This window comes from Salmo trutta, chromosome 23 (assembly GCF_901001165.1).
Source record: "Salmo trutta chromosome 23, fSalTru1.1, whole genome shotgun sequence".
NCBI lineage: Eukaryota > Metazoa > Chordata > Actinopteri > Salmoniformes > Salmonidae > Salmo > Salmo trutta.
Genome location: NC_042979.1, coordinates 7,987,366 through 8,002,910, shown reverse-complemented (window position 1 = coordinate 8,002,910; position 15,545 = coordinate 7,987,366). Strand labels below are relative to the sequence as shown.

General features: G+C 41.5%; 1 protein-coding gene across 1 annotated transcript; it reads left to right on the top strand.

The window, feature by feature from the left end:
• The first annotated feature begins 88 nt into the window (after nt 1-88).
• Nucleotides 89-11,390, top strand: LOC115159207 (guanine nucleotide-binding protein subunit alpha-14). Its single transcript, XM_029708686.1, has 7 exons — nt 89-467; nt 5,314-5,498; nt 5,639-5,793; nt 6,961-7,089; nt 7,321-7,450; nt 7,604-7,757; nt 10,588-11,390. Exons 1-7 carry the CDS (start codon nt 347-349, stop codon nt 10,776-10,778), a joined length of 1,065 nt encoding a protein of 354 aa, XP_029564546.1. The 5' UTR covers nt 89-346; the 3' UTR covers nt 10,779-11,390.
• The last annotated feature ends 4,155 nt before the right edge of the window (nt 11,391-15,545 follow it).

The following is a 15,545-nucleotide window of genomic DNA, read 5'->3' as shown; positions in this document are numbered from 1 at the left end:
CATGTGACAGAGTGGTCAAATTATAAAGAAATACAACAGAACTTTAGTGGGCGGGTTTAGTTTACACACTACTCCAGGTTTCATTTGTTAACTAACCCAGACAGTATAGGGGCCTAATAGAGAATGTAGCTTCGGTAATTTACCTCACCTTACCGGCTTTACCAGCACGGTAGGAATGCGACCCGGTCAGACCGCTCAGCTCCTCATACAAGTAGAATGACTTCTGAATTTTGACAGGCCACCTGTTACGAGAGAGGACGTTGTCTCTCGGGGAGGTCGGTTGGAATATAAATCATATATCCATCTACCTCACCTGAAATACGGACAGCTACAACACAGCACCGCGATGGGTGAATGCTGTATGTCAGCGGAAGACTCGGAGAGACTAAGGATACACCAGGAGATTGAGAGACAGCTTCGCCGGGAAAAGAATGAATTTCACCGGGAGAAAAAGTTATTGCTTTTAGGTGAGTCATGGCGTACGCCATCACGGATAATTGGTCATTCAGCGGGACCTTACACGTTTTTTGCGCGAGGTGTGCCTATTCAACTAGGCTACTTCATGTTGACCGAGTTTATTACATCAAATAATTGTTATAGGAATAGCATAGATAGCGTTTCCAACAATTATTTGGATCTTGCTAATGAAAAGGTGTCTTTCCTCAAGTGGTAAAGCCTACCAGCCTCCTCTGTGCTATGCGCGTTAGTGTAAACCTCGCTATAGATCAACTGGGGTACGCAATGCCGTCGGGGGTACGCCAAATAAAAATGTGATTCACATTCACGTCTCGCCTGAGTAGCCTCATTTCACTGCCGAAAATAAAAATGAAACAATCTGGTGTTCAGCGAAATAACAACACAAATACAGGTAGCCAAGTCAAATAATGAACATACAATCACATCAACTGTTACTCTCTCGCGGGAATTCCACTAATGGTCCGTCTGGAGCCAAACGTTCCTGCTGCTCTTTCCGGTTGCTCGAAAATGGATAAATGGTTATAAAAAGTGAGGCCTGCGTCCATAGAGACACATACCAGCTCTACTGGTAGTACTGATACTACCAGCAGTACTACACCTGCACCTGTCGACGACACAAGTTGTTCTGCTTCCACGAGCACATCCACTGCTAGCATCAGTCATTCTACATTTGTTGTTGGGCCCAGCTAGCATGGACACTGACAGTTATGAACCTGATGCAACCAAACAGCTACTGCCTCCTTACCCAGGAAAGCACCGAACAACAGACATGGACGTTGGACCATCGAAGAGGCACAAATATGATGAGAACTACATTGATTTGTGGTTCACTTATATATTGGGAGTAGTGCCTTTCTTCAGCCACAGTGTGTTATATGTGCATAAGTACTATCTCACAACTCAATGAAACCTTCACTCTTGTGCAGACATTTAGAAACAAAACATGCCAGTTTGAAAAATAAGCCACAGGAGTTTTTTGAGCGAGAATTAAGACGATTTTCGAGTAGCAACAGATACCATTAATAAGAAATGGCTAGAAGCATCTTATATGGTGAGCTACCAAGTGGCTAGGACAGGCAAGCGCCATACTATTGTGGAGTGATTTAATTCTTCCTGCTGCCCTGGATATGGCTGGGAGAATGCTGGAGGAAATAGCCAAATAAACTATACAGACAATGTCTTCATCAAACAACACTCTTTCACATGACACATCAGTGACATGGCAGGAGATGTTTTGAAACAATTACTGCTTCGCATACAAGCCAGTGAATTCTATGCGTTACAGCTGGATGAGTCAACAGACGTGGCGGGCCTGGCACAGCTCCTGGTATATGACGGTACGTTTATGGGGGGTTAATTAAGGAAGACATCCTCTTCTGCAAACCAGGACAATAGGAGAGGATATTTTTAAAGTGCTGGACAGCTTTATAACATCAAATGGACTTTGGTGGTCAAGATGTGTTGGTATCTGTACTGATGGCGCAAAAGCCATGACAGGAAGACATATTGGAGTGGTAACGCGCGTGCAAGCATTTGCTCACGACGCCACTTGGGTACACTTCTGGAATCCACCGAGAGGCTCTTGCTGCCAAGGGAATGCCTGACAGCTTGAAAGACGTTTTGGACACTACAGTGAAAATGGTTAACTTTGTTAAAGCAAGGTCACTGAACTCTCGTGTATTTTCTGCACTATGCAATGATATGGGCAGCGATCATGTAACGCTTTTACAACATACAGAAGTGTGCTGGTTATCAATGGGCAAAGTATTGACCAATTTTTTTTAATTGAGAGACAAGCTTAAAGTTTTCTTTACTGACCATCATTTTCACTTGTCTGACCGCTTGCATGATGACGAGCCAATCTGGGTGATGTTTTTTCTCGCCTGAATTATCTGAATAGGATTACCGTAACAGGGACTCTCCGCAACTATATTCAATGTGCGGGACAAAATTGAGGCTACGATTAAGAAGTTGTAGCTCTTCTCTGACTGCATTAACAAGGTCAACACAGAGGTCTTTCCATCATTGTATGATTTTTTTTGTGTGCAAATGAACTCAAGCTTACGGACAATGTCAAATGTGATATAGCGAAGCACCTGAGTGAGTTTGGTGCACAATTACACAGGTACTTTCCCGAAACAGATGACACAAACAACTGGATTCGTTATCCCTTTCATGCCCTGCCTCCAGTCCACTTACCGATATCTGAACAAGAGAGCCTCATCGAAATTGCAAAATGTGGTCCTGTGAAAATTGAATTTAATCAGAAGCCACTACCAGATTTCTGGATTGGGCTGCGCTCAGAGTATCCTGCCTAGTCAACTTGTGCTGTTAAGACACGGATGCCCTTTGCAACCACGTACCTATGTGAGAGTGGATTCTCGGCCCACACTAGCATGAAAACTAAATACAGGCACAGACTGAGTGGAAAATATTTAAGACTGAGACTCTCTCCAATACAACCCAACATTGCAGAGTTATGTGCATCCTTTCAAGCACACACTTCTCATTAACCTGTGATTCACTATTTTCGATGAACAAATAAAGTTTTATATGTAAGATAGCTAAATACAGAGCAAAATGATTGATTATTATTATATTATTATTTGTGCCCTGGTCCTATAAGAGCTACGAGCAGGGTTGTGACAAAAACTCACACTCATTCTGATGTTTAATAAATGTATCGTACAGTGTGTGTATGGCAGGCTTACAATGATGGCAACAACATTTGATTTTGAGTCCTACCTACCATTTAATCGGTCAGTAATAGCTAACTTGAAATCATGGATGGACATAAAAATGTCATAGTTTGGTATGGGGGGAAATAATCCACCATATTAATGTTTATATTAATTTAACTAGGAAAGACAGTTAAGAACAAATTCTTATGTACAATGACAGCCTAGGAACAGTGGGTTAACTGCCTTGTTCAAGGGCAGAATGACATATTTTTACCTTGACAGCTCAAGGATTTGATCTAGCAACCTTTCGGTTACCGGCCCAACCCTCTAACCACTAGGCTACCTGCCGCCCTAACCTGGATAACGCTGAGCCAATTGTGCGCCGCCCCATGGGACTCCCGATCACAGCTTGTGATACAGCCCGGGATCAAACCAGGGTCTATAGTGACGCCTCTAGCACTGAGATGCAGTGCATTAGACCGCTGCGCCACTCGGGAGCCCATAATAATAACCTGGGTGGTTTGAGCCCTGAATGCTGATTGGCTGACAACCAATGACCAACATTTTTTTTTTACTGCTCTAATTACGTTGGTAACCAGTTTATAATAGCAATAAGGCACCTCACGGGTTTTTGGTATATGGCTAATATACCACGGCTAAGGACTGTATCCAGGCACTCTGTGTTGCGTAGTGCACAAGAACAGCCCTTAGTCGGGGTATATTGGCCACCTTATTGCTTAAATATAGACCTACTGTAAGGTAGCCTGCTCTATATTTGAAAGAAACAATGTAGCCTCTAAATTACCTTATTTAGAAATGATACATTTCATTCTTTACAAATGAGTTCAATATCTAGTCAATGTATCACCTCTATGTTATAGCTAATGCTACCCTGACAGGACAAGTTTTACGTCTCTCTGTTTCCATCATAGTTGTTTTCTGTAGAACCCCTTGACAGCTATATAGGTATGAGTCACTCTAAACCCCATTCTCCACATATTTGATTGAAACCTGTTGAACCAGTGAGTAATTGAGCTGACACTCAGAACAAGGCTACACCGTTTGCCTTGGTGATTTTCAGCCCGGAAAGTGTTATTGGCAGAGTAATTACAGTCAGGCAGAATAACAGTAGGCAAAACATTTTATATTACTGTGTATCTCAGAATGATGTAGTTTCAATGTACTGTGCAAAGTGTGTGTGAATGTGTAGTCTACTGATAGTGAGTGGTCCTTATCATTCATAGAACAAGCTACTTGGAGAGTACCTATGACCAAGAAGCACCTATTAAAAGTCTCTATCCTATCATTACGCATATCTGTATTAACTGAGTCACCTGCATCTCGCTTCTATCCAAAGAACATCTAGCACATTTTGACTACCTGACCAGCAGATATGGATATGTGTGGTATGTTGACGAGTGGCAGTAGTTGCTCCTGGTTTGCGGTTGAATGCAACAGTCATGAGGCTAGTAAGCCAACAAGACAATGCATTATATTGTCTGAATTTCTCACAGTTAAATAATGACTAACCACACCCTCCGGACTCCAGAGTGGCGCAGTGCTTTAAGACACTGCATCTCAATGCAAGAGGCGTCACTGCAGTATCTGGTTTGAATCCAGGTTGCATCACATCCCGGCTGTGATTGGGAGTCCCACAGGGTGGCGCATAACTGGCCCGGTGTCGTCCGTGTTTGGCCGGGGTAGGCCGTCATTGTAAATAAGAATTTGTAATTAACTGACTTGCCTAGTTAAATAAAGGTTCAATTTAAAAATGTAAAAAATGATTGTAATAGCTATATGAAGGCCTACTGCCAAAGTCAATTTATTACTTAATATAAAAAAAATGGATTGTTCTTAGGCTATTTTAGGACGCGCTAAGCATTACAGGACATTGAAGAAAGGTCTAACCTTCTCGATGATTTCCTGCTCAAATGGTCATGTTAATGGCCAACAAGGTAAAGCATGCAATACATGTGCATGAAGTGGTGTTTTTATGTAACATACACCCACATGTTGCACACACACACACACACACACACACACACACACACACACACACACACACACACACACACACACACACACACACACACACACACACACACACACACACACACACACACACACACACAGACTAATGTCTCTCCTTTTCCAGGGACTGGTGAGAGTGGGAAGAGCACCTTCATCAAACAGATGAGGATCATCCATGGGACGGGCTACTCGGATGCAGACAAGCGAGGCTTCACCAGGCTGGTTTACCAGAACATCGTCAAGGCTGTTCAGAACATGATCCAAGCCATGAAGACCCTACAGATTGATTTTAAAGATCACCAGAACATTGTAAGCAGCTTGTCAACAGATTCAATGGCAGCTTGTGTTATAAATTGGCTTGTTGGTTCACAATATCCATTTCCTGGAACATCTACTCTGTGAATGGGTTTTTATTGCCACGTCTAAAACTGTCTGTGTGTGTGTTCTAGAGCCATGCAGACAGACTGAGCATGGTGAAGGCAGATCTAGTGACCAAACTGGAGCCATGGCAGGTGGATGCCATCAGGAGACTGTGGAGCGACCAGGGAATTCAGAAGTGCTACGAGCGCAAGCGAGAGTACCAGCTCTCTGACTCTACCAAATAGTGAGATTTGTCTATAGTCTTTACCGACTTACTCAGACTAAGCTAAGGTAGACCTAAATGTACACCTAACAAGTCCCAGCTTCCTGATTTTGCCAAATAGTGAGATTTGTCATGTTTATTGATTTTCTTAGACCGAGCATAGATAGATAGATAGATAGATAGATAGATAGATAGATAGATAGATAGATAGATAGATAGATACCGTTCAAAAGTGTGGGGTCACTTAGAAATTTCCTTGTTTTCCTGGCCAATAAAAAGAAAAGATTAAGATGGGCAAAAGAGCACAGACACTGGACAGAGGAAGATTGGAAAAAAGTGCTATGGACAGACAAATCTAAGTTTGAGATGTTGGATCACAAAGAAGAACATTCGTGAGACGCAGAAAAACTGAAAAGATGCTCGAGGGGTGCTTGACACCATCTGTCAAGCATGGTGGAGGCAATGTGATGGTCTGGGGGTGCTTTGGTGGTGGGAACGTGAGAGATTTGTACAGGGTAAAAGGGATCTTGAAGAAGGATGGCTATCCCTCCATTTTGCAATGCCATACCATACCCTGTGGACGGTGCTTAATTGGAGCCAATTTCCTCCTACAAAAGGACAAACTATGCAATAACTATTTAGGGAAGAATCAGTCAGCTGGTATTCTGTCTATAATGGAGTGGCCAGCACAGTCACCGGATCTCAACCCTATTGAGCTGTTGTGGGAGCAGCTTGACCGTATGGTACGTAAGAAGTGCCCATCAAGCCAATCCAACTTGTGGGAGGTGCTTCAGGGAGCACTGGGTGAAATCTCTTCAGATTACCTCAACAAATTGACAACTAGAATGCCAAAGGTCTGCAAGGCTGTAATTGCTGCAAATGGAGGATTCTTTGACGAAAGCAAAGTTTGAAGGACCCAATTATTATTTCAATTAAAAATCATTATTTATAACATTGTCAACATCTTGACTATTTTTCCTATTCATTTTGCAACTCATTTCATGTATGTTTTCATGGAAAACAAGGACATTTCTAAGTGACCCCAAATGTTTGAACAGTAGTGTATATACATATAAAGATAGATAGATAGATATTAATATGCACTCCACAATAAGTCAGGTATCTAGCTAGGGTGTTTAGCAAAGCATGTGCCATTGCCAATTCATTTTATTGTTATTTTCATGTCAGTTACCTGAGTGATCTGGACAGAATCGCTGCCCCCTCATACCTCCCCACCCTGCAGGACATCCTGAGGGTCAGGGTCCCCACCACAGGCATCATAGAGTACCACTTTGACCTCAAGACTGTCATCTTCAGGTAAATGTCCATTGGAGTAATGGTGTCAGAGCCTTGTAAATGTGGATCTGTAGTTGAACCCTAGCTTCTACTTATTTAGTCATGTTAGATCAGTGATTACTTCAAGGAAGGGCGGAGGAAATGAGGGATGCAAGTATTCCTGTGTCAGCATTTCAAATGACACCCTAAAAGTAGTGCCTTATAGGGGGAATAGAGTGTAATTTGACATTTTCCCCGTGTTGTCTTGATCAGGCTGGTGGATGTGGGAGGTCAAAGGTCAGAGAGGAGGAAGTGGATCCACTGTTTTGAGAGGGTCACCTCCATCATCTTTCTGGTGGCTCTCAGTGAATACGACCAGGTCCTCTATGAGAGTGCCAACGTGGTGAGGATAAACACTTTGACTCTAAGGGCCTCTTAAGTCTTACTATTCTACCACTAACAAACAGAAACGTATTTGTATCTTCATACAACAGTAGGTGAGTGTCAAAGTTTTGCTCTTCAAATGTGATGGAGTGTGGATTTCTTTTCCTTCCAGAATCGACTAGAGGAGAGCAAAGCCCTGTTTACAACCATCATCACATACCCCTGGTTCCTGGAATCCTCTATCATCCTCTTCCTAAACAAAACTGACCTTCTAGAGGAAAAGATCTGCCACTCCAACCTGGCAGACTACTTCCCAGCGTTCACAGGTTAGTACACTAGACTAGTTAGTACACTGGTTAGTTATACATTTATGTGTGTATAAGCTATAGGCTACTCCAACCTTACAGACGACTTCCCTAAGTACTATTGTTATTCATGCCTTGATATGTGTGTAAATATCATCTATCTGTCGCATTCAGAGTTGCGGTTAATTCCATCTAAATTCCAGTGAATTGGAGTTAATTTCTATTAAAAAAAAATCCATATTCAATTCAAGCAACAGGAACTGGAATTGACCCCAAATCTAACTGGATTATAGGCTACATGAAATGATTCCTAGGGCTCTATTTTAACAAACCTAACATGCTGACCACACCGCTCGCGCGCGTGTTGATTTTGTCCACCCACAGCAGACGCCATCAGGACACGCAGGTTGACGTATCAAAACAAACTCTGAACCAACTATATTCATTTGGGGACAGGTCGAAAAGCATAAGCATTGTTTCTAGTAATCTCTCCTCCTTTAGGCTTCTTCTTCTTTGGACTTCATATGTATGGAATCAATATCATGCCAAATGTATTGTGAACACACAGCATGCATTTTGTATTCGTGTATCATGATCTGTACAATTAAGTACCAATCCACAAATGTAAATCACCAATCCACAAATATAAATCACTTTCCACAAATGTAAATCACTTTCCACAAATGTAAATCACTTTCCACAAATGTAAATCACTATCCACAAATGCAATTCACTATCAACAAACACCTTTTGATTTGTATTTGTAAATCGATATATTGCATTAGAATTTTTTTATAACAGCAGATATGCAGGCCATTTCCAAGGGCCTTAAGTAAAATGACTGCCATAAAGATTTGCACATAGGAAAGATATGCGCAAACATGACAGATATTGCAAACCTGCAACTCCATATTTGGAAGTGCTTAGGTCACCTAACTTTTGGCAGGGGTTTGATGACAAGAAATAGACAAAAAGTTCTCACTCGTAGAAAGCGATTTGTAGTCATAGAAAAAAGGTTATCACGTGTAGAAAGCAATGCCTCTCCTGGGGAAACGGTTAGAGGCCTCAGGAATACTTGTGTCTCCTTAATCGTCTGTGCAACATGAGACAGCAGATGGATTATAATCACTTACAATGTATGACATATCCTTCACATTTAGTGGTGCTATCACACTGGCCAGCTAATTCAACCATTTGGGCAATAGTGTTGCAAATATAGAGTAATCTAGGGCTAAGATTTCGATTGTTTACGTTAGACATATGGTTATCATACTATAATTTCTGCAGCATTGAAAGGCAGGCATCAACATGGCCGAACGAGAGGCTGCCAGCGATTTATAGAAATCGCTTTCTATGGGAACAAACTTTTGTTCTACGACTAGAATTCGCTTTCAACGCGTGAGAACTTTTTGTCTTTTTCTTGTTGTCAAATCCCTGCCAAAAGTCAGGTGCATCTTTTTATTACGGCTAGACCTCTCCCCATCTTTACAACCATTGAATCTATATGTTTTGACCATGACAATTTACAATCTAAGGTAACGCCAAGTAATTTAGTCTCCTCAACTTGTTCAACAGCCACACCATTCATTACCAGTTTCAGCTGAGGTCTAGCACTTAAGGAATGATTTGTACCAAAAACAATGCTCTTAGTTTTGGAGATGTTCAAGACCAGTTTATTACTGGCCACCTATTCCAAAACAGACTGCAACTCTTTGTTAAGGGTTTCAGTGACTTCCTTAGCTGTGGTTGCTGATGGTATATGGTTGAATCATCACCATACATGGCCACACATGCTTTGTTTAATGCCAGTGGCAGGTCATTGGTAAAAAAATAGAAAAGAGAAGAGGGCCTAGAGAGCTGCCCTGTGGTACACCACACTTTACATGTTTGACATTAGTGAAGCTTCCATTAAAGAAAACCCTTTGAGTTCTATTAGATAGATAGCTCTGAATACACATTATGGCAGAGGTTGAAAAGCCATAGCACATACGTTTTTTCAACGACAGGTTATGGTCAGTAATATCAAAGGCTGCACTGAAATCTAACAGTACAGCTCCCACAATCTTCTTATTATTGATTTCTTTCAACCAATCATCAGTCATTTGTGTTAGTGCAGTACATGTTGAGTGCCCTTCTCTATAAGCATGCTGAAAGTCTGTTGTTAATTTGTTTACAGAGAAATAGCATTGTATTTGGTAAAACACAAATTTTTTCAACAGTTTGCTAAGAGATGTATTTCCAAGCGGTCTAAAGAGCCAAACAGTTTATCAACAGTCTTGACTACTTGGGGATTGCATTGGGCAGGACAAAAAAATGGCCTTCACCAAGAGGAGGGGAGGCTATGTTTGGTTTTTATTAAAACAAAACAGGGAAAAAACACATGTTTTTTTATGTGTCTAAATACAAATTATACAGGCACCAAAAGCACGTTACTGTTTTTCCATGCGCATTTGGGCAGTGTGCATCACGGCTGGGTAGATTCTGTTTCTGGTTTCAAAATGATTGCCGTAACCAACCGCGTTACAGCTAAAACCAACTTTTGGTAGGTTTTAAATATCCCTACCTGCACTGCCTGAAATTAGCACTGCGGATCATGTTTTTAAGGACACATCTGAAATATTTCCACCCCTCCCATCTGAGTGCAAGCGAGCTGATATAAGACAGGTCAATTATCAATCGTTGCGCAACAGTTTGAAAATAGCAGAGCACTGGCTTTAACCAAGCCAGCCAGCCAGCAACAGGTTGAAATTGCCAACAAACGTTTGACACTAGTGCCGTCTAAACGCCAGCCGAAAATAGAGCCCCTAGTGTATTTTACTTACGTTGTTTTTCATACATTTCTTCTTTAAAGGTCCCCGGAAAGATGCAGAGTCCGCTAAGAAGTTCATCCTGAATATGTACAAAGAGCAGCATATGAGGCGTCACAAATCCCTGTACAACCACTTCACCTGTGCAACGGACACAGAAAACATCAGAGTTGTCTTCAAAGCAGTCAAAGACACCATCTTCAGAGAAAACATGTCTAAGTACAACCTGGATTAGGGGTTTAGGACTAGTGTGACTTCAGATCTGTATATGGTGCAATAGTGTTATTTCACTTCCGGGTTCCAGTTTTGGTACAGACATTTAAGTAACTGTGGTCTTGAATTATAAGCTTTCTTAATATAACAAAGCCAGGGATCACAGTCATAGCACCAACAGAAGCACATCAGAATTGTTTTAATATAATCATTTCAAAATATATACTACTTAATATAATACAATATAATCATTTCAAAAACTCCTGAACATCTTCCATGTTACAAGATGGAGGGTATCAGTAGACTATCCCATCTGTATGACATAGATACTGATGAGACAAATACCCTGAGGCATGTTGTGGACCCTGAATCTCTGCCTGGGGTTGCTGCCATTAAGAGGAACTAAAGGGAAAATATGCCTACAGAGAGTGCAAGTTCCTAAGTTTACATTTGTGTTGTAATGTCATGTGTGTGTTTCACATATATGTATCATGATTTACACTTTCCGTAATTTTTAGGTATTTTTAAAACTTTAAATAAATTATTAACTCTGGTCATTCAAAGGATTCTGGAACAGTCACTAGTTTGTTTTAGTTTGTTAATGTGTGTGTTAGCAATAAATCATTCAAATCTACCTTTTGGAGAGTTCTGTCATACTCATTTCAGACAGGACATAGAGATAGAAATAGAGAAATAACGCATGGTTTAATACAGTAATAGTTTATGATGGCCTATGTAATATAATACAGTTGAAGTCGGAAGTTTACATACACTTAGGTTGGAGTCATTAAAACTCGTTTTTCAATCCCTCCACAAATTTCTTGTTAACAAACTCAAATTTTGGCAAGTCGGTTAGGACATCTACTTTGTGCATGACACAAGTAATTTTTCCAACAATTGTTTACAAACAGATTATTTCACTTATAATTCACTGTATCACAATTCCAGTGGGTCAGAAGTTTACACACACTAAGTTAAACAGCTTGGAAAATTCCAGAAAATTATGTCATGGCTTTAGAAGCTTCCGATAGGCTAATTGACATCATTTGAGTCAATTGGAGGTGTACCTGTGGATGTATTTCAAGGCCTACCTTCAAACTCAGTGCCTCTTTGCTTGACATCATGGAAAAATCAAAAGAAATCAGCCAATACCTCAGAGTTTTTTTTCGAGACCTCCACAAGTCTGGTTCATCCTTGGGAGCAATTTCCAAACGCCTGCAGGTACCACGTTCATCTGTACAAACAATAGTACGCAAGTATAAACACCATGGGACCACGCAGCCGTCATACCGCTCAGGAAGGAGACGTGTTCTGTCTCCTAGAGATGAAGGTCCTTTGGTGTGAAAAGTGCAAATCAATCCCAGAACAACAGCAAAGGACCTTGTGAAGATGCTGGAGGAAACAGGTACAAAGTATATTTCCACAGTAAAACGAGTCCTATATCAACATAACCTGAAAGGCCGCTCAGTAAGGAAGAAGCCACTGCTCCAAAACCGCCATAAAAACGCCAGACTACGGTTTGCAACTGCACATGGGGACAAGGATCGTACCTTTTGGAGAAATGTCTTCTGGTCTGATGAAACAAAAATAAAACTGTTTGGCCATAATGACCATTGTTATGTTTGGAGGAAAAAGGGGGAGGCTTGCAAGCCGAAGAACACCATCCCAACCGTGAAGCACGAGGGTGGAAGCATAATGTTGTGGGGGTGCTTTGCTGCAGAAGGGACTTGTGCACTTCAAAAAATAGATGGCATCGTGAGGCAGGAAAATTCTGTGGATATATTGAAGCAACATCTCAAGACATCAGTCAGGAAGTTAAAGCTTGGTCGCAAATGGGTCTTCCAAATGGACAATGAACCCAAGTATACTTCCAAAGTTATGGCAAAATGGCTTAAGGACAACAAAGTCAAGGTATTGGAGTGGCCATTACACCAGCTCTGTCAGGAGGAGTGGGCCAGAATTCACCCAACTTATTGTGGGAAACTTGTGGAAGGCTACCTGAAGCGTTTGACCCAAGTTCAACAATTTAAAGGCAATGCTAATTGAGTGTATGTAAACTTCTGACCCACTGGGAATGTGATGAAAGAAATAAAAGCTGAAATAAATCATTCTCGCTACTATTATTCTAACATTTCACAATCTTAAAATAAAGTGGTGATCCTAACTGACCTAATATAGGGAATTTACACTAGGATTAAATGTCAGAAATTGTGAAAAACTGAGTTTAATGTATTTGGCTAAGGTGTATGTAAACTTCCGACTACAACTGTATATAATGGAAGGGTTATAATATTGAATATTGCTGGAGTCACCTCATTATTTGCTTTGTGAATAACCCAGATTGTGTGTTAATTAATTACTGTATACAGTACTCCCAGTTCTTTGTCTGACACTCCCTCATTTACACACACATGCACACACCCACTTGCGTACACACACGCACAGGTGTGGCGGTGGCAGGGCATTGTGGCAACGAACTTTGTGCCAAACAGGTAAAGCTCCTTTCTCTCCCTCTTCCTGTTTAACTGTTGGGACTGATACCAATAACAGAGGTGAGTGACTAAGCAAACATGCACCCGTCCAAAGAGGATCTCCACAGGGAAAGGTGTTCCAACTATGTAGAAGGAAGGTTTATGGTTTACTAACTAGTGTGTGCGACTATTTAATGCACAGAAAATTGGATAGTGTTACCTAGTGTTGATTTTTCAGTGTTACATTTCTAGTGTTGATTCAGGTGTTAAATTAACCTTCTAAGTGTTGGTGTAAATAACCAGTGTTAAACCAAAACCCTACCCATCATTATATTTCTTAGCATGCTATATTGAAGGCCGATTTTTTAAAATTGCTTATTTCAACAACTACGTTTTTGAATGTACATTGATTGATTATGCCTCTGAAATAAACTCATCAAAAAAAGAAACGTCCCTTTTTCAGGACCCTGTCTTTCAAAGGTAATTCGTAAAAATCCAAATAACTTCACAGATCTTCATTGTAAAGGGTTTAAACACTGTTTCCCATGCTTGTTCAATGAACATTAAATAATTAATGACCATGCACCTGTGGAAAGGTTGTTAAGACACTAACAGCTTACAGATGGTAGGCAATTAAGGTCACAGTTATGAAAACTAAAGAGGCCTTTCTACTGACTCTGAAAAACACCAAAACAAAGATGCCCAGGCTCCCTGCTCATCTGTGTGAATGTGCCTTAGGCATGCTGCAAGGAGGCATGAGGACTGCAGATGTGGCCAGGGCAATAAATTGCAATGTCTGTACTGCGAGACGCCTAAGACAGCGCTACAGGGAGACAGTACGGACAGCTGATCGTCCTCGCAGTGGCAGACCACGTGTAACAACACCTGCACAGGATCGGTACATCCGAACATCACACCTGCGGGACAGGTACAGGATGGCAACAACAACTGCCGAGTTACACCAGGAATGCACAATCCCTCCATCAGTGCTCAGGCTGTCCGCAATAGGCTGAGAGAGGCTGGACTGAGGGCTTGTAGGCCTGTTGTAAGGCATGTCCTCACCAGACATCACCGGCAACAACATTGCCTATGGGCACAAACCCACCGTCGTTGGACCAGACAGGACTGGCAAAAAGTGCTCTTCACTGACGAGTCGCGGTTTTGTCTCACCACGGGTGATGTTTGGATTCGCGTTTATCGTGAAGGAATGAGCATTACACCGAGGCCTGTACTCTGGAGCGGGATCGATTTGGAGGTGGAGGGTCCGTCATGGTCTGGGACGGTGTGTCACAGCATCATCAGACTGAGCTTGTTGTCATTGCAGGCAATCTCAACACTGTGCGTTACAGGGAAGACATCCTCCTCCCTGATGTGGTACCCTTCCTGCAGGCTCATCCTGACATGACCCTCCAGCATGACAATGCCACCAGCCATACTGCTCATTCTGTGCATGATTTCCTGCAAGACAGGAATGTCAATGTTCTGCCATGGCTAGCGAAGAGCCTGGAGCCATGTCTGTGGAACATTTTCAGTTTATGTCTCAGTTGTTGTATCAGCATCCAGGAGTCGCCAGCATCCCGGAGTTGCCTCTTCACTGTTGACGTTGAGACTGGTGTTTTGCGGGTACTATTTAATGAAGCTGCCATTTGAGGACTTGTGAGGCGTCTGTTTCTCAAACTAGACACTCTAATGTACTTGTCCACTTGCTTAGTTGGGGCCTCCCACTCCACTTTCTATTCTGGTTAGAGCCAGTTTGCGCTGTTCTGTGAAGGGAGTAGTACACAGCGTTGTATGAGATCTTCAGTTTCTTGTCAATTTCTCACATGGAATAGCCTTCATTTCTCAGAACAAGAATAGACTCACGAATTTCAGAAGAAAGTCTTTGTTTCTGGCCATTTTGAGCCTGTAATCGAACCCACAAATGCTGATGCTCCAGATACTCAACTAGTCTAAATAAGGCCAGTTTTATTGCTTCTTTAAGCAGAACAACAGTTTTCAGCTGTGCTAACATAATTACAAAAGGGTTTTCTAATGATCAATTAGCCTTTTAAAATGATAAACTTGGATTAGCTAACACAACGTGCCATTGGAACACAGGAGTGATGGTTGCTGATAATGGGCCTCTGTACACCTATGTAGATATTCCATTAAAAATAATTTCCAGCTACAATAGTTATTTACAACATTAACAATGTCTACACTGTATTTCTGATCAATTTGATGTTATTTTAATAGACAGAAATGTGTTTTTCTTTCAAAAACAAGGACATTTCTAAGTGACCCCGAACTTTTGAACAGTAGCGTATGTAAATGTAAAA